The sequence below is a fragment of the Aethalodelphis obliquidens genome, unplaced genomic scaffold (genome assembly GCF_003676395.1).
Source record: "Aethalodelphis obliquidens isolate GAN/ISIS:26980383/991018 unplaced genomic scaffold, ASM367639v1 scaffold2, whole genome shotgun sequence".
Lineage (NCBI taxonomy): Eukaryota > Metazoa > Chordata > Mammalia > Artiodactyla > Delphinidae > Aethalodelphis > Aethalodelphis obliquidens.
In genome coordinates this window covers 11,431,224-11,451,651 of record NW_020837946.1, presented here as the reverse complement: position 1 = coordinate 11,451,651, position 20,428 = coordinate 11,431,224, and the positions used below count along the sequence as shown (strand labels likewise).

The 20,428-nt window shown below is 39.2% G+C and overlaps 1 protein-coding gene across 1 annotated transcript in view; it reads right to left on the bottom strand.

The window, feature by feature from the left end:
* COL4A4 (collagen type IV alpha 4 chain) overlaps nt 1–20,428 on the bottom strand; it is a 117,909-nt gene that overhangs the window by 63,298 nt on the left and 34,183 nt on the right. The window contains exons 8-21 of the mRNA XM_027119748.1: nt 18,273–18,308; nt 16,877–16,939; nt 16,456–16,491; nt 16,201–16,242; nt 12,945–13,025; nt 12,071–12,124; nt 11,754–11,813; nt 10,822–10,866; nt 10,296–10,349; nt 9,462–9,531; nt 8,824–8,928; nt 4,418–4,582; nt 1,280–1,373; nt 127–286 (exon numbers count right to left, since the gene is read on the bottom strand). Of these exons, the coding sequence (XP_026975549.1) occupies nt 127–286; nt 1,280–1,373; nt 4,418–4,582; nt 8,824–8,928; nt 9,462–9,531; nt 10,296–10,349; nt 10,822–10,866; nt 11,754–11,813; nt 12,071–12,124; nt 12,945–13,025; nt 16,201–16,242; nt 16,456–16,491; nt 16,877–16,939; nt 18,273–18,308 (1,065 nt within the window). The remainder of the gene's footprint in view (nt 1–126; nt 287–1,279; nt 1,374–4,417; nt 4,583–8,823; nt 8,929–9,461; nt 9,532–10,295; nt 10,350–10,821; nt 10,867–11,753; nt 11,814–12,070; nt 12,125–12,944; nt 13,026–16,200; nt 16,243–16,455; nt 16,492–16,876; nt 16,940–18,272; nt 18,309–20,428) is intronic.

Genomic DNA, 20,428 nt, shown 5'->3' with positions numbered 1-20,428 from the left:
GAATATACTTATAGATTCAAAACATACAATATATATATCACTATAAATTGGAGAGAGGTACAAGTGAATTCTATCTCTACCAGTCTCTTTTAACTAGAAAGATTGGTACTGGAGAGAGTTACTCACTGGTGGCCCTGGAGATCCTCTGGCACCAGGAAGGCCTGGGTAACCTTTTTCTCCAAGTCGCCCAGGGAGTCCCAAGTCTCCTTTACTCCCTTGCCTCCCAGGAAGTCCTGGAGGGCCGGGTGGGCCTGAGGGACCAGGCTGGCAGGCACAGAGCCCTGTGCTTCCTAGACAGAGGATAAAAGGCAGCTTTGTCAAATTTCCTGAACGAAATCCCAATAAAGTCTTTACTATACAAAACCAATAGTGCGAATAAGAACAAAAAGGGTCTGATGTGCACAATTCTTATCACAGATAACTGATAACATGTGATGTGGAGAGCACAGGGCATGACCTGGAGGTAGCTATGGTCTATGTGGGTGGACATATCATTTCCAGACAAATGGGGTGTTCTGTCTTAATAAACGCAAACTGACAAAATCTAGGGGAAAAGCCGATGTCTGATTCTATGGAAGAAACTTTGAAAATAAGAAAGTTTCGTATTTTTAAAAGTTTAGAAGTCTCTTATTTGGTTCCTACTAAAAAAAACAAAGTCTCTTAATTTGGTTCCTGATGAAACAACAACAACAACAACAAAATTGGTTAGAGCATAAACTCTGGGCATTTAAAGAATCCAAATAATATGTTAAGAGGGATTATTGATTGTATTGCATGTTACAGCTAATAATTCCCTATAGTGCGTTTTCTAATCATCAGGACCTTTAGTTTAAAAAAATGCCTTTAGGACAGTCAAACTCCTCAGCTCTCATACCCACCTGACTCCGTTGGTCAAAAAGGCACCAAACAATTTAAGGTGTAGAAACATAGAGCTATAGGTATTTGGTGAGTCTGGGAAAGATGGGACCCACAGAGAGAAACCAAAATTAAAGATCAATACTGTCCTATCTCTGCTTTTTTCAAGGAATTGAGAGGATCCTGTGGAAAAAGTCATCACTTTGAGGCAAATTTCATGGCAGGTAAGTGTCTCCTTTATGCTGTAAGATATAGATTTGACTTTTCGGTAAGTTCTAATCACATCACAAGCACACAGTGAGTTAAGTACTCACAGGGGTAACTAAGGTGAGTGGAGAATCTAAATGAAATCCACATTGTACATTTCATAATGCCTCCCAATCCTCCATATGTTGTTTTCTAGAAATTCTACTTTGATGCATACTTGCCTTTTTCTCCTTTTGAGCCTCTTCTTCCTGGTGGACCCACTTTGCCTTTTATTCCTTGTGGCCCAGGAGGCCCAGCACTACAATATACAACTTTCCAGCGGGAAAGGGGGCGGGCAGAGAGAATCACACAATTTTTGTGAACATCTGATATAGAACATCTGATATAGATCTGATATAGAACAAGTAGAGCTTGGTGTGTTCTCATTCACACCATCCCCTCAACACCATTCTTTCTTCCATTCCTTTCTTATGATTCTTTCTCTCTGCTATAAGAATATGTATACAAATAGACCATACAATTGTCACAGCAAGCTTCTGCTACCATAACCATTGATAACACTATCCCTAATCTCAGCCCTAATTTAATGGGTTGCAAAGCAAAGTAGTAGATAATAAAACAAACAAATATACCAAAACAAAACAAAAAAACAAAAAACTAAAAGTAAGTATATGGCAAATATATTTTGCCCCTTAATTATCAATAATTACCTAATAAAGAAAGCAGAAAGCAGGGTTTGTAAAAGCAAAAATTCAGAGACATCTGATTAAAAATGTTAGATAAAATGCAAACAGTAAGTTCCTTGTCTCCCCAAATACCAGTAAGATAACAGACAGTAAAAGAATATTATAAAAAGGTATAATCTTTCAAGACAAAGAAAAAGAGAAACAAAAGCAAAAAAAAAAAAAAAAAAGTAAAAAGATTTAGCAGACCTTAAAAAGCTGAAATCCAAGCAGGCTGTGGGGAAAGCGGAAACAGAACACAGTTTACCTAGGAAATCTCTTCCAAAGTTCAAGAATTGGTACCTCTGAAGTAGAATGACAGTGAGACCCCAAACAGGATGATTGGTCAAAGAAGCAGCTAAATAGTAGCAGCGAAAACTGCAGCAGCAAAAACTGCAGCAGGAAAAAACAAACGCCCTCAAAACTGGAGGAAACAGACAATGAAGTAAGAAGGAATCTTTAAAATAAACTATATAGTTTAGAAAGCAGACAAGGGAAGGCATTTCATTCCCAAAACAGAAACAGGCTGCTGCAAAAAGAAACATTAAAAGGGAAAAACAACAGAGAGAGAGAGAGAGAGAGAGAGAGAGAGAGAGAACAACAACAACAAAATCCTCAGAAATTAAAAAAAAATGGTTATGAAAGCAGAAATTTAAAAATTCAGGAGCAGACTTGGAAGATGGAGTTGAGGAAGTCTACCAGAAAGTGTTGCAGAAAAATAAAAAGGTGAAGAATAATAGAGTGGAGATTTGAAAAACAGACATGTAGGATTGATTCTCTAACAGACAAATATATTGAGTCCAGAAATAGAAAACAGAGGGGAAAAAAAGAAGGACAAAGTATCTTCAAAGAAATACTTCAAGGGCTTCCTTGGTGGCACAGTGGTTAAGAATCTGCCTGCCAATGCAGGGGACACGGGTTCGAGCCCTGGTCTGGGAAGATCCCACATGCTGTGGAGCAACTAAGCCTGTGAGCCACAACTACTGAGCCTGAGCTCTAGAGCCCACGAGCCACAACTACTGAGCCTGCGAGCCACGACTACTGAGCCCGTGTGCCACAACTACTGAAGCCCACGTGCCTAGAGCCCGTGATCCAAAACAAGAGAAGCCACCTCAATGAGAAGCCCACGCACTGCATTGAAGAGTAGCCCCCGCTTGCTGCAACTAGAGAAAGTCCGCATGCAACAACGAAGACCCAATGCAGCCAAAAATAAATAAATAAAATAAATACATTAAAAAAAAAAAAAGAAATACTTCAAGAAATTTTTCCAGAAATGAAGAATTTGTGTTAAATTGCTCCTAGTGCCTGCAAATGTACCCACACTGAGGTAAATCACAGTGAAATTTAAGGACATTGAAAACAAAGGAGAATTCCTATAAGCTTTCAATAAGAAAAGGGATTTTAAGCAAAGAATCAAGTATCTAAAGGTTACTGGACTTCTCAGTAACGACACTAAAAAGCAATGGAAAATGCCTTCAAAAACCTGGAGGAAAAATTATTCCAATCTAGAATTTTATATTCAACCAAACTATCAATCAAATTCCACAGTAGAATAAAGGTATTTCAAACAGTGAAGACACCCCAAATATACATATTCTCTCACAAAGTATAATGAGTAAATCATTAGAAGAAATATATGAGTTGTGGAAACAAAGGGACCCAGAGAGACAGAGAGTCAGAGAGACAGAGACAGACAGAGAATTCCTAGGATAATGGTGAAGGAAGATCTCCAGGCAGTGTCGCAGCATCAGCTTTTAAAATTGCAACCTGACCTAATTTAAACAGGTCAAAAAGTTCCAGATGAGATTTATTCAAAGAGACAATACTAGTAATGAGTTAAAATGTATGATTAAGAGATGTATACAATTCCGGACGGTTTGAGGTTGAATTAGCAATAAGTATATTGAAAACCAAGCAAACACACAAAGATATGACAATTATTACCAAACTGTTATGCTAGGAAAGTAGTATCATATATTATTATATGGCTAAACTGGTGAATAGCATTTATATAACCCTTCCGTGTAAACACTGCATATTTATTTAACTAAAATTATGACGCTAACTATATTGATAGGTTGTAGGAGTGAAAAATGGCACGTGTGGTGGGTGGGGCAAGAGGTGAATTCACCCGCTACAGAGGAAAGTCAATAGATAATGCGCAAACTGAAAAATTAAGAAATAGCAACACAAGTATGTTGAATGGCAATATAGAGGCAAATCCCAAGAGATCCAGCTAATTGTGGGGAAAATATTGCCCCTGGGGAGGAGAGAATAGGAGAAGGGGTTGCCTGGGACGGCAGGTTTTTCACAAAAGGCTTTGTAGAGCTGTTTGACTCAAGCCAGGTCCATACGTAACTCTATAAAAATGACAACTACATTTAAAAAGTAAAATTGTGTTAATTTACAACATTCTATCAGCATACTTAAATTCCCATCCAAATATTTTCACATAATTTAAGAGATGTGGCAGTCCAACATCAGTTTACTTTTTTGTATTTTTAATACAACTAACTTGGCTTATGAAATATTAGATAACGTTTTTAAAATTTGGAAAGTCATGGTTTCTGAATGATACTGCAAATATCAAATGCAACATAAATGCTAGTGAATGTGAATGAAGAGCACTTTACCATCTGATCCTGGAGGTCCCGGCAACCCTGGCACTCCAGGCAACCCAGGTGGTCCCTGGTCGCCTGGTTTCCCTGGAGCAGAATCAGCTCTCCCAGGAATACCAGCTGCCCCTGGAAATCCTGGATGACCAGGAAACCCTCGTGGCCCAGGGGGTCCCATCATGCCTCCAAGAGAAATCAAGAATGAAAACCACACATACTCTCAGATAACATTTTTCTGTAGAAGAAATCAAAATCAGTACATTCTTCGTAGGCTGTGGAATTTTTTTAAGGAAAAAAAATGTAGCTAAAAAATAACTGAGTATCCCAGCCATCAGAATGCCTCACCTCCTTTGAAACAAGCACACAAGTAGTAATAAAGGTTTAGGGAATCAGATTTTCTTACCTTTTTGTCTATTCTTTAGGATTATTGGAAAAGAAATATATATTATTTAATTAAAATTAGTTTTAAAAATATCAAAAAACTTTGATAACTTGATAAAAAATAACCTGAATAAACACATTAGCACATATAGTGAATTAAAATATGGACTCACAGAAAGACAAATACTGTATGATATCACTTACATGTGGAATTTTAAAGATACAACAACTAGTGAAAATAACAAAAAAGAAGCACATTCACAGATATAGAGAACAAACAAGTGGTTACTAGTGGGGAGAAGGGGGAGGGGCAAAATAAGGGTAGGAGATTAAGAGGTACAAACTATTACATATGAAATAAGCTATAAGGACCTACTGTAAAACGAGCGGAGTATAGCCAATATTTTATAATAACTATAAACGGAGCATAACCTTTAAAAATTGTGAATCACTATATTGTACATCTGTAACACATAATACTGTACATCAACTAAAGTTCAATAAAAAATTTAAAAAATTAGAAGAAATTAAATAAGATAATACATTAAATCATGTAGATAGGTACCTGGTATATAATTTTAAGCTGTTTGTTTTTATAATTATCATTGACTAGCAGAATTTAATGAGAAAACTGGTGTTGCCATTTAGATACTAAAATGTAATATTTGGATATGATTGAGATATGCTTACATGGAGACAGTCTTCTAATCTTTTACCCCAAAATTAATTAGCACAGCCAAAAAAAAATGGGACTCACAAAATTATCTATGTAGATGTAAAATACTATAACCACTTAGGTTTGTGGAAAAGCAAAGGGGTGCTAGATTTGAACCTGGCCTCTCCCTCTCCAGCCACAGGTACTTAAGTAGGTTATTTAACTTATTTAATCCTCTATAGCTTCCTCAGAGGCTTGTAATGAAGATTAAATAAAATAATCCACATAAGGAGCTTACTGCAATATCTGGCATGTTCTCAGTGAACGACTGGATGCTCAGTGTGTTTAGAGCAGGTCAAAGTAATGCAGCAGCAGCTAAATCCTGCTTCCCCTTGACATGCTACTTCCCCCTCGCTGGTGGCTTTGGCTTAAAGACAGCCGGAAGCCTTGGTGTGAGAGCGATCATTACTCTGAGCTGCTTCTTCCTAAGCATGCCTGGTTCCAGGACCTCTCTGTGGAAGACTGACGTTATCAAAGATGGCGCCAGGGTAGCTCTAGTCCCTCACGCTCTTGTAGAACCTTGATGCTCCCCTAGCAAGAGGTGGAATGTTCCCCGTCCCTTCAATGTACCAGCCTTTTGTGGTTGTTTGGACTAATGAAGTATGGCGGGAGTGACACGATATGGTTTCCAAGGCCAGATTATTAAAGAAGATTCAGCTTCTTCCTTGTGAGCAAAATGCTTGGACTGGAGTCCTGAGGCACCACAGAAGCAATATCACTGCTCGGAAGCCACCATGCTGTAAGGAAGCCTAAATTAAGTACAGAGTCACACAGAGAGACTTGAGACTATATGAGAAATGAAGGAGAGAGATGCCTGGCCATTCCTCATGTTTCAGTTCCAGACACGATGGCTGCAACCAGATGAAAATCCCTGCTCCATAATCGCTCAGCTTAGCCCTTCCTGAATTCTTGAACCACAGAAAGAGTGAAGGGGAATATACTGAACGTTGTTGTCTTAAACCACTAGGTTTTGGGTTATCTGTTCAGCAACAGACAATTGAAACCCTGTCCGTCATCAGTAATGTAGCATGCAAGTTAAGTTGATGGCTTTCGTTATTGGGTGCATACGTGCTGGGGCTTTACGTGTATTATCAAACATTATCTTTACTCCTTCAACAACCTTGAAAAGTTCATACCTTATAGATAAGGCACAGAAAATTTAGGCCAAATATGAATACTAATAATCGTAGCTAACACAGTGAGTCTTTACTATATCCCCAGTTGTATTCTAAGAACTGTATACATATTATTTCTTTCAACTGTAACAAGAACTCCGTTTCGCAGACAGGAAAACTCAGGCACAGAGAAGTTTAATAAATGCCCAAGATCACACAGTTTGTAAGTACTAGAACCTGGAATGATTTTAGTCCATTGTGTAAACACATAACTATTTCACTATACTATACTGATTGGGAAGGTTGGGATTCAATCACAGGGGTCTGACTCCAAAACCCAACTCATCTCATGGTAAGTACTATAGATGACTATAAAATAAAATATGTATAATAAAGGCTACATACAATGGTATGTTTAAAACAAAATGAACATGTACTCCTGTGGACTTGGCTACCATCTTGTCTTCATAACAGTCCTAAGACCTGACTCGGAATCTCCACAATCAGTCACTGGATGGTCCCAGATGCTGCCTGCTATCTCGTCCCAGTACCAGGGAGAATGCTCAACCAGCTTCCAAAAGGCAGAATGGGTTACAGTGTATGGCATATCGCAGCCTCGACCACCAACTGATAGGACATGAAATCAATTCAGTTGTGGCCAGCATTAAAAACTTTTTTTTTTCAAAAGAAAAGAATGGAATAGAAAATAGAGTGTATCAGATACCCCAGAGATATTATTTTGTGAAATCTGTGTTCCAACCGTATGTATGTATGTATGCATATATGTGTGTAATGTAATGTAAATGCTATACAATATAAAATTATTTCTTACTATAGGTTGAAGTCAAAATATGGATTCTTTTAAAAAAGATTTTTGGAATTAAGAAGCTTCCTGTTATACTTGGTTTGGAATCTGCTAGAGACAGGTGTTACTTACTCCCACTGGGTTTTGATTTCAATCTGCTGGAGGTGGTATTTTATTATAAACAAGCCCGAAAGGAGAAATGTAAGAGCGGGGTCTAGTGCCTCCCGACCAACAGAGTATTCTGTATGATTTATATAGTTCTGGGTCAATTAAGCCATGGCTGCGATATCGAAAGAGTAAATGAACTAAACAAAGCTTTATTTACTGCCTTTGTGGTCATCAGATCCTACAAAGTGAAAGCTAGCTTTGTGAAACATTAAACAAGAACTTTGTAGTTCACAGTTGAATATCTCAAGAAACTTCTAACTCCTCAGGAACTGTAACATGAAACAGACCGGATAAAATTACATTTATACCAGACTTTTCTCCCCACACGTTTAATCAGTATTCCTGGGTTCACAGAATGCAAATATTCCCTAAACTTCCATTCTTAATCTCACTGGGAATATTAGCTAAGACAGCACTTGAAGGAGTTCAAAGTCCGTGTGTCAACAGGATTATTTCTCAGGCCTTTCATCAAATACTACCATGAGCCACAGGGGTTTTTTTGTGGGCGAGAGGGCTGTTGTTTTCTGTTTATTTTTTAACTAAGTCCGAATCAAAATTTTATTTTTTAATTTGCAATTTTGTATTTCCACATTTCATGCAGAAGATTTAAGCTGGGGCCTAGGTGGATGAACTAAATTTTAACAAGTAGATGTCCATAGAGAGAGCCTTCCAAGAAAGTGGGAAAGACCTAAAGACACACTCTAACCCTAGCAGCAGTTTCCACATCTTAACTGCATCTGGTAGTCTTGTGGGAAGCTTGTTTTACATACATATTTCTTATCACACCCCTGAGATAGTGATTGAATATTTCTGAGGTGCAGTCCAGGAGCCTGGATTTCTTCCAATTAAATGATTAATTGGTTTGAGCTCTGTGCTTCTTAATCCTGGCTGTGCATTAGAATTAAGCAGGGGTTGGGGGTGGGTGGTGGGTACTTCCCTGGCGATCCAGTGGTTAGGACTCCATGCTTCCAATGCAGGGGGCATGGGTTCGATCCCTGGTCAGGGAAATAAGATCCCACATGCTGCGCAGTGCGGCCAAAAATAAAAAAGTATGGGGACCCTTTTATAATAGTAGATGCCTTGGTCCATCCATCCCTCAGAGAGTCCAACATTCCTGATCTGGGGTACGCACAGCCATCAGTATTTCTGAAACAATGCTAAGGTGATTTTAATATCAGCTAGAGTGGAGAGGCCCTGGTGTGGAAGAGGATGCAGCAAACCTGGCATGTAAAAGCCATACCTGCACAGACTTCGCCTGGTCTACCAGGGGGACCAGGGGGACCAGGTGGTCCAACAGCCCCCGTTTCTCCATAGCGGCCAGGGTGCCCTGGATCCCCTGGAGGCCCTGCCAAAGATAATGGCATAATGTATATAGTAAACATATATATACATTTAAAGGCTCACGCGCAATCACTTTTCGTGAGCCTTGTTAAAGTACAACAGGAGATTGTTTTGCAATTTCTCATCACGTTTAAAGTGCAATATCTTAGACCCTCCGCTGCAGACACATGAAGTAGTGCGGAATTTGTCATCGATCTAGGCTGCTTTCTTCCTGGAGGCAGCATCTTGGCAGGTCTTAGTCAAATGGCTTCACACATTTCTAGCGATTAAAAAACCTACTTTCTGAAAGGTAACATAATAAAAATCCCAGCATGAAGTTCACCCACTAAAATAAAATTTGGTGTCTTATGGCTGATTGAGACAGACCAAGATGCACATCTCTACTTGCACTAATATAATTATACATTCATGTTAAAAGTGCGTATATGCAGCCTGCTGAGTGTGTAAACTACAGAAGGGCTAAGCCAAACCCTTCTTTTGGGACCATGCAAATCCCATTTCAGCATAATCCATAGAGAAAAAAAATGGAACACAAACCTTTGAGTGGAAGAGCTGGAGTTGCCAAAACCCCTGGTGGTCCTGGGTGCCCGCGGTCTCCAGGATCTCCCTGAAATCATTCATTCATTCACTTTTCTTAGAAATATTAATCTTTTTCTCATGTTTCCTGGCACTAAGTAAATATTAGCAACACCAAGTGGGCATTCATATAGGAAACAAAGCCTGTAGGCTGACTAGAGAAATAAATAGCTCATGGTGGTCTAAGAGGAACAAAAGTATGAGATCTCCCACCTACAAGCAGAAGTTAACAGCCAACTGGGAAAGTTCTCCCCCCGCCAAAAAAAAATTCGAACTCCAAAAATGCTTCCATGTGCATCAACTAGATACCTCTGAAGCCATGAAGTTTCTCGGATCTATTATGAGCATTAATGTCTAACTTGCACTCCAGAACAAACAGTTTATTTGCCTACAGGGTCTGAACCTACATTTTATTTTAGCAGCAGATATTGTCCCCCTTAATTGTGTCACTTAATGCCACCATGGCTTGTCCTGCACAAGTGCTGAAGGTGAGGTCACATAAAAAGGAAAGAAAAAATGCAGTGGTGTTCAAAGCAAAGGACTCTCCACGGTTCCCTGTTTTTAATCATGATACTGTATAATCCCTAGGGAATTTTTGAATCTCTCATTATTATTCACCTTCAAAAGGATCACTGCTCAAATGTAAAATGTAATCATTACCACATGCATTAAAATAAAATAAGCAAAATGAACTCAGTTTTGAATGATTCTTTGAAATATTTAAAAAAATAAATCAGATAACCTAAGGGATATAGGATGTTATCAGACTGTACTCAAATAGGCTCACTTTTTTACCTTTGGACCAAGAAATCCAAACGGCCCAGGATCTCCAAACACTCCTGGTTCCCCCTACAAATAACCAAAAACATGCCTTTTTTTATTTTTATTTTTTTAAGCATATATATTTATTTTTATGCACATATTTACCTACAAAATTTATAGGAAATAAAACAATGCATAATATATACAGTGTTGTTTTCATGAGGATCAAACAATGAAGGTAATTGCAGAACATCAGGGATGAAACACGCCTTTTTTAAAAAATGTGATTGGGTGACAAATTATCTCATTCTCATTTAATCTGAATGACCCATGCTCACCGAGATTCTGTACAGCATCTTAACACTGCTTTGGGGTTGCATCCGACAGTATTGCTTTAGTTTTTGTACCCGCAGTGAAATCATGTAACTTATAAAATAAATGTGTTCCCTTTCTCATTACTGTGTGTGAGTCTACAGGCCCTGGTACAACTTTTGAATGACACTGAATTGCATTTACTAATGAATATGTATTTATCCTCTCTATAATCGTGTTCATTTACCTTTAATCCTGGAAAACCTGGAGAGCCATAGAAGCCAGGGTCCCCCTAATAAATTCACAAGAATCAACACAAGCAGAATTAAAACAAAATCCATAAACCAGTTCAGTGAATCATTTTTCACCTTAGGAGATTGCTTCGTTGGTATTTAATCTTGTCTGCAAAGGTAGCTGGATAAAGGAAATAAATATAAAAGAGATTCCGTTTCTTTACAACATTTATTTTAATTGATCTTTAATCTTATTCAAAAAAATGAATGTCCTTGACAGTGCTTTAAATTAAGAACACGGTTGTGTTGTTTTTGCTGTTCTTCCATTTCAATTTATTTAATTTAATGCTTGCACTGGGCTAAATATCTTTGAATCATCGCAATATAATTTGTCTAGAGATTAATAGTTGCTCTATGCATTATCAGCAATGAAAATTACTATGGAAGTCAATATTGTCTCGTTAAGTACTGAATCTGAGTCAGATAAACTCAATGCCCATGCTCGCCAAGGTCTGGCCTTCATAGTGACTCTATGAATGGGGATCCCATTAGTGACATGTGTGGAGATGTTTGAGGCCTGATGCTATATAGTTGTTTTCTAGCTACTGCCCCTAGATCAGTACCTTCTTTTATCAAATAGGCTTAAATGAACAACTCCAAGCTACTATCACACTGACACTGAGCCAGTAAGAAAATGCCACGATCCCATTACTTCCTGCCAATTCTCCCATCTTCTGCTTGTCTGTTTTATCCAAATGATGTCCATGAAAGGGATGCTCTGGGGCACTTAGCTATTACACAATTCTTGCTGACCAAAATATAGCATTCCTCTTAGAGATAATCTCCACTTTTGAACTCTCAGAAATATTGATCTAGTCTTATAAAAATGTGAGAGAGAAATGCCTCCAAACTCACTGAAGTTAAGGATGCCAAAAATGATCCTTACCCGAGGTCCTGGAAACCCAGGAATACCTTTCTCTCCTTTTGTCCCAATACCGGGCTCCCCCTTAAAGAGACGACACTTTTAGAGGAGTTCAAGCAACAGTATTTCAGCAATACGAATGCAAAAACAAAACAAACAAAAACTATTGCCAGCAGCTTAAGAAAACAGCTACTTTGGAAATAGTCTTCCTACAGAATTATGATGAAATATTGAAAAGTTCTAGTAACATATCGGCATTTAAAGCAGTGATAATAACCATGTAAAAATTTTAAATTAAGATAGCACATCATACAATTTTTTAAGTTCTTTAAATAAATTACCTTGGGTCCTGGTGGTCCGGGAGGTCCAATGATTCCAGGCATTCCTTTAATACCCTAAAAATCACAATGAATATAATCTGGCTTACCGGCTCTATTCAACATACTGAGTTCCATCTCTTTAAGAAATTACCTCTTTCAACAGCCATTCTCCTAATATTTTAATAAGGGATTACTCGTCAACTGTCGGTAATTAGCAACTAAGATCCAAGCGCACCTTTGAACCTGACACTCTTCAGGAGGCCAGTTCTGTGTAAAAGGTGTAGCATTGGGCAGCGTGGGACAGCAGAGCGGTGGGGGGAGCCACCATGGACCCAGGGCAGCAGATGCAAGCTGGGAATGCAGCCACTAAGAGGAGAGGCTCATTTTGAGCAAGGTAGTGAAACTGAATCCAGTAACTGAAAACTGATGGGAGAATGTGCACATGGCATCAGTAACATCAGTGCTGGAGGGTGACAAAGGAATTAATATTTGCCAAGAGTCTATTACATGCTCGGTTTTATGCCTCTGTCACCTTTCAATTACCAAAGCATCAGATCCATATGTAACATCTAAAGGACAGCTGGATTTCCAGTGGTATTTTCAGCGACCATATCAAAGACATGAATGGGGGACTATATCCTGGAGGACATGTCACAGTTTAGCAGCCCGTCTGCCACTCAACAGCCGGGTAAACTTGAGAACACTGGTAACCTTTCCAAGTCTCACTTTTTCAACTCTTTATAATGAAACTAATAATAGTACCAACCTGTAAAGGTTACCCTGGGATCAAGGCAGCGTTGCATGTAGGTGCTCAGCTCTTCGCTGGCACGGGAACACGTTCAGGAAACGTTGGGTATGACTACTTTACCAAGGTCACATATGGATTGAGAATTACCTTTGCTCCTTTATAGAGACCAGAATCAGGTGGCTGCACCAGAAGGGTGGGTCCTGGAGAACCCTGCTGGCCAACCTCACCCTTTTAAAAAAATCAAGATAATAAGAATTTCATATTAACTTTAGTTTGAAATAAAAATGGAAACGAAGAAGACTTTCACCCACATATTGTGGTATAATGCTTACAAGCCTGTATGTCATGGATTTAAAATAAAAATCATGGCAAATACATCATGTAACTTTAAATGTTTATTGTTTTTCATAAATAATACATACTGTTAAAAATGAATTTAAAAAATAAAAGTAATCCATAATCCTACCATCCAGAGGTAATCTCTATTAAAACTTTGGTGCAGTTCTTTGTGGTGTGTGTGTGCTTGTATGTATGTGTGGGTCTATAACTGTGTATACACACATGTATACATAGACATATGTCTACATATACACATATGTGCATAATATGCATGTGTGCATACATGTATATGTGACTAAATGGTGTGTTAAACATAATTTGAAACTCTAATAGAAGACTCTTATTCAAAAAGACACATACACCCTAATGTTCATTGCAGCACTATTTACAATAGCCAGGTCACAGAAGCAACCTAAAGGCCCATCAACAGATGAATGGATAAAGAAGATGTGGTACATATACACAATGGAATATTACTCAGCCATAAAAAAGGAATTATATTGGGTCATTTGTAGAGACATGGATGGACCTAGAGACTGTCATACAGAGTGAAGTAAGTCAGAAAGAGAAAAACAAATACCATACATTAACGTATATATGTGGAATCTAGAAAGATGAAGCTGTTTGCAAGGCAGAAATAGAGACACAGATGTGGAGAACAAATGTATGGACACCAAGGGGGGAAAAGGGGGGTGGGATGAATTGGGAGTTTGGAATTGACATATATAAACTAATATGTATAAAATAGATAACTAATGAGAACCTGCTACATAGCACGGGGAATTCTACTCAATGCTCTGCGGTGACCTAAATGGGAAGGAAATCCAAAAATGAGGTAATATATGTATACCTATAGCTGATTCACTTTGCTGTACAGCAGAAACTAACACACCATTGTAAAGCAACTATACCCCAATAAAAAATATATATATTATAATAAAAGTAACACTGTAGAATAATAAACATATTTTAAATGTAGAATATAGTTTATATTGTATTAAAATTTAAAACCATTTAATATATTTTACAACACTATTTTTCACACATTTTCCTGTCACATTGGGTGGGCCAAAAGGCTCGTTCGTTTTTTTCCGTAAGATGGCTCTAGTAGCACTTAGCTGTCTTTAACTTCATTCGGAACAATTTTGTTAGACCATATGTGACAGGTGTCACATCAGCGTGCATTTAAAAAAAGACATCAAAATTGGTGAATTTTTGTGTAGCCATTTTAATACTGGAGATGGAAGAAAAAAAGCAACATTTTCGGCATATTATGCTTTAAAAGGTAAAAACGCAACTGAAACACACAAAAAGATTCGTGCAGTATATGGAGAAGGTGCTGTGACTGATCGAACATGTCAAAAGTGGTTTGCAAAGTTTCGTGCTGGAGATTTCTCACTGGATGATGCTCCATGGTCGGGTAGACCAACTGAGGTTGATACGGTCAAATTGAAACAATAATTGAGAACAATCAACGTTATAACGCAGGAGATGGCCGACATACTCAAAATATCCACATCAAGCACGGAAAATCATTTGCACCAGCCTTGGTTATGTGAATCGCGTTGATGTTTGGGTTCCACGTAAGCGAAAAAAACCTTCCTGACCATATTTCCACATGCTATTCTCTACTGAAACGTAATGAAATAGTTCTGTTTTTAAAACAAATTGTGACGGGCAATGAAAAGTGGATACTGTACAACAATGTGGAATGGAAGAGCTCGTGGGGCAAGCGAAATGAACCACCACCAACCACACCAAAGGACGGTCTTCAGCCAAAGAAGGTGATGTTGTGTATATGGTGGGATTGGGAGGGAGTCCGCTATTATGAGCTCCTTCCGGAAAACCAAACAGTTAATTCCAACAAGTACTGCTCCCAATTAGACCAACTGAAAGTGGCACTCGACAAAAAGTGTCCAGAATTAGTCAACAGAAAACGCATAATCTTCCATCAGGATAATGCAAGACCGCATGTTTCTTTGATGACCAGGCAAAAACTGTTACAGCTTGGCTGGGAAGTTCTGATTCACCCATTGTATTCACCAGGCATTGCACCTTTGGATTTCCATTTATTTCAGTCTTTACAAAATTCTCTTACTGGAAAAAATTTCAATTCCCTGGAAGAATGTAAAAGGCACCTGGAACAGTTCTTTGCTCAAAGAGATAAAATGTTTTGAGAAGATGGAATGATTAAGTTGCCTGAAAAATGGCAGAAGGTAGTGGTACAAAAGGGTGAATACGTTGTTCAATAAAGTTCTTGGTGAAAATGAAAAATGTGTCTTTTATTTTTACTTAAAACCGAAGGCACTTTTTGGCCAACCCAATAAGTACTAGAACCTGGAATTTCCCCACATCATGACGTCTTCCAGTATATTTTTGGCAAGCGTGTTAAATGGCTGTACCATAAATTTCCCAACCACACTGGAACTCCATGAGAGCGGAGATCAGGTCTGTCTCGCCAAATCCCCACACCAAGCACCAATACTAGCCTGGCACAGGGTAGATGCTCAATATCTATTTACCCACAGTTGTTGAAAGAGCCCCTCACCGACTCTTAAGCATTCAGATTGTTTCCAGATGAGCTTCCACCTTAAGGCACTTTTCTAAAGTTTATCCTTACCTAGTTTTGTGTTTCAGCAGAAAGGACTATGGGTGTGAGGGGTGGACGGTGTGTTGCTCAATGCTTCGGGTCACAGTTATTCATATTTTTATTTATGTGTGAAGTTTAGGACTCTGATGAAATTTGGCAAGTTAAGCTAAACAAATCCATAATTAAACAAATTGTTACCCCGGATATATTATCAGAAATATTCCATGTCTTTGGGCTAGGGGGAAGTGTGTTATATAAATTAAATTGAATTTACTGTTAGGTTTTGTCAGAACTGTCATTTTATAGTCAAGGGTAATGGTGTCATAATAATTCAGCAAAGACAAATTCTCAGCCATAAAGCTGTACAGTGACGAGAGAACGAACACAAGTTAAGTGGTAATCAGAACCGTCTCCTTGACCCGGGTAGCCCATACATTTTAACATGTGCTCCTCCACGCAAAAGGGAGTTCTTACCGGGTCTCCCATTTGCCCCTTTACTCCCACGCCAGGATTACCCTGGAAAAGAAAAGAAAAAGGAAACTAATTGCTTTGGAATATTAAAAAGTAATTACAAGTAATAAGACTTCTGGTTAAGCAATTTGTTGAAGTGTATTTATTAAATAGTTCGGGAATTCTAAAAAGAGGGAAGACATGATTCTGACAAATATTAGTGTCACTTATCTCATTGTACATGGACTTCGTTTGTGTATCTTACTCATGGCCACCTACCTTCAAACCTGGACTCCCAGGAGGGCCTGGAGGTCCCTGAATCAACAGCAAAAACACACAAATCAGTTATCAGTGATGGAGACCAGACTGTGCCCTTATTGGTTGTCCCAAGCTCCTCTTTAGGAAACGCTTAATTTTGAAACACACATGATGGACTTCCTACCATGGCTGGGCTGCTTGCCCCCCACCTCCACCCCCCTCCTGCCCCCCACCCCCCTCCTGCCCCCCACCTCCAGGGACCCGTGCTTCAGGAGGGACTCATGCTCATAGTGGTGGGTGTTGGATGATTCATCAGGTGATAATCTCAAAAAGAACCCATCTCTGCCTGAATTGCCCAAGACTGCAATTCTGCTTTCTTTTGCTTGATTTAAATATCAAGTCAGGGCTTTTGGAGAGACAGAATCAACAGTGCTGTACTTACTGCCAACCCCGGCTCTCCTGGATATCCCACTGGGCCTGCTGGTCCTCTCACTCCCCTTGAGCCCTAAACATGAGAAAAATCAGTAAATTCTTTACCAGAAACCATAATCATCGTTCACGGGAGAGCTGCATGTAATCCCAGTTGGATAAAGACCTCCGGAGAAATCACAGTCCCGGCCACACCTGCCCTGCTGCGTCATCTTGAACAGTAGCTCTGATAGAGCTGGGAAAAGGGCACAGAGCTGGCAGGCAGTAGCACTTGTTGGGTGTGACTAACTCCTACGTTTGGGATTAAGACCCAGAGATCAATCTACTTATTCACAAATAAATCTTGTAGTAGCAAAAGTAGAGAACAAAGAAACCTTGTTACTCCTAAATTCCATATATGTTATAAATTTAATATACATCAAAATGCTTTTACAATATTAATATTACTTAGCATTAAATAAATTATTAATGTAGTTATACTCTAATATATCCTTTCAACATGCCCTGTAAGATCAGTGTGAATAGAAATGTCCCCAATTCAAGATCAAGGTAATTAAGCCATAAACAATTTCCTGCAACAAGTTAAGTTACAGCAGAATAACACACAAATTCACAAGGAAAGGTTATAGTTGGGCAGTTCTAGAAGTATGGAGAAAGGGGCTCTGTTCTCCCACTCACCCTGCCCATGTCAAATGATTTGAGAGTGTGCAATGGCATTACTCTCTCCTAGAGAATGAATTGGTATTTATTTTAACAGTGACACCAAGGTATCTCACTGATAACGTAGAACTGAGCTGCCGGAGTAGTAAGAAAAAAACAACCTGAGAAAGTAATCCTGTCAACAGCCAGAAGTTACCAAACACAATTATAGGTGAACCATTAGGAGGCCAAATTGCTTTCAGTTTTAATCTTGTGAATATTGATGAATTGCAAAGACAAATATAATCATTGAATCACAAATTCCAGGAACGTGAAGATAGGGCAAAATACTAAACATAATACACAATTACTGATTCAGCAAGCAAAATCATTTTCACTGGACATATATTATTTAGGTAGTTTCTAAGCGGAATTATCTTCCTAAATATTAAGCGACTATAGCTATCCAAGCAATACCAAATGATCACTGCAAGATAGAAGTGAAAGGTAAGCCGGAGCTTACTGAGATTCAAGGGCGGCTCTGTGGGCCCGGGACCTGTGCAGTCACACAGGGCCTCATGCTTGATTTAATGCTCTGCTGTCACCATCTTAAAATTTGTAATAATTTTTGAACAAGAGACCTACATTTTCATTTTGCACCAGGTGGGCCCTGCAAATTAGGTAGCTGGTCCTGCTGAGATGCAAACTAGTGGAGACCATAGGCTATCTGAGGAGCAAACAGAAGCGCATGGCCTGCCCAGAAGACTTACTGGTAAGCCGGGAGGTCCTGGGTCCCCTCTGTCACCCTGCAATAGTATCAGGACATTGCATTAGAAGAGCAACACCATTTCCCTAAAACACACAACATAAAAGTAAACACACACACACAGGACTTATTTGGACTGTCTGTGCAGTTTGTTCAGTTTTTCAGTGTTGAAAAGACAGCTGTGGAAGGGCTCTATGGAGGTGCTTTTCTGTCTCCATTCTTAAGCCCTGAATTCTACTTCTACCCAGCTGAAACCAGGGAAAGACTGCTGGAGTCGTGAGGACATGGAATCAAGATGAGATTTCATCTTTCAGTTTAAAATGTTCTAAAGAAAAAAACAAAGCTCTAAATTCTCGATCCAGTGGTCCCATTTCATCAGTTTAACTGTCTGTCATCTGATTGGCAGACCTTTCCTCCCTTAATTAACACCTATTATCACCCAGGAGCAAATGTAAAGGGAATTCGTGTGGAAACCCTCTCTGCCGCTGTGCACACCTACCGCTTTGTGACTCGACTCTGCCCCGAGACTCTACTCACTTGAAAGGATCAAGGGGTGTATATTCTCTTGAATACAGACTCTTCCTTTTTTTTCCAAAATGTAAAATATACCGCAAAATATACGTATGATAAAATTTAACATTTTAACCTTTTTTAAGTGTACGGTTCTGTGGCATTAAATACATTCACCATGTTGTGCAACCATGTTGTGCTTCCATTGTCCAAGCTTTTCCATTTCCTCATGGAAACCCTGTATCCATTAAACACTAGCCCTCCATCCCCCCTTCCCCAGCCCCTGGCAAGCACCATCTACTTTCTGTCTCTATGAATTTGACTACTCTAGGGACCTCATCTAAGTGGAATCACACATTTTTCTGTCCTTTTGTGACCAGCTTATTACACTCAGCATAATGACCTCAGGGTTCAACCATGTTGTAGCATGCTTTAGAATTCCCTGACTTTTTAAGGCTGAATAATATTGTGTTGTACGTGTGTATGTACTACTCTCTGTTCACCCATTCATCAGTAGGTAGACACTTGGGTTGCTTCCACCTTTTGGCTATTGTGAATAGGCTGCTATGAATATGGGTGTACAAATATCTGTTTGAGTTCCTGCCTTCATTTTTGGGAGAACATATCTAGAAGTAGAATAGCTGGGTCATAGGGTAATTCCACATTTAAGTTTTTGAGCAATCACCCTACCATCTTCCACAGCAGCTACACCATTTTACATTCCCACCAGCAATGCACAAGGGTCCCGACTCTTCCACATAATTATTAACACATTATTTTGTTTTTCTTTTTCTTTTTTTAATAATCATCCAAATGGGTAGGAAGTGGATATAGGCTCTTAATAAGACCATTGTTTCTCCAAGGTTATCGATCTGCATGCCACTTTCATTAGGGATGCTCTGTTTCTCTTTAAGATGAGGAAGTCTCTATATTCATCTCCCTTTCTGTCTCGCTTGTTGTTTCTTGCACAATTACCAAAAACTACTCACCATAACTAATATTGTACTATACATTATACTTGACAATACATGGCAGTATAAACTATTATAACAGACCATCAGCACTGAGAGGAAGGCAGCGTAGATATTAATTTCCTTTCACAACTAAGGAAAATGAGGGTCTTCTCTGGTGGCGCAGTGGTTGAGAGTCCGCCTGCCGATGCAGGGGACACGGGTTCGCGCCCCGATACGGGAAGATCCCACGTGTCGCAGAGCGGCTGGGCCCGTGAGCCATGGCCGCTGAGCCTGTGCGTCCGGAGTCTGTGCTCCGCAACGGGAGAGGCCACAACAGTGAGAGGCCCGCGTACCGCAAAAAAAAATTAATAATAATAAATAATAAAAAAACTAAGGAAAATGAGGCTCAGAGAGGTTGAGGGGGTTGCTTAAAGTCACAGTAGTAGGTAAGGGTCAGTTCACTCCTTCCAACACATCATACTGGTTCCTAGAATGACCCTGTTTTTGATGCTAAGTTTATGAATGTATCATTTAAGCTATAAATAGAAGCACAGTGCTTGCTGTCTAACAAGTAAGAATAGGCACAGAGGCTATAAACACACATTGTAAGCTCACTTAAGGGATCACCGCTCAGGTGTGGCCACTCCAGGTGGCACAGAACTTGGAATCTGATAGAGGCAATCTAGGACTACTTTTA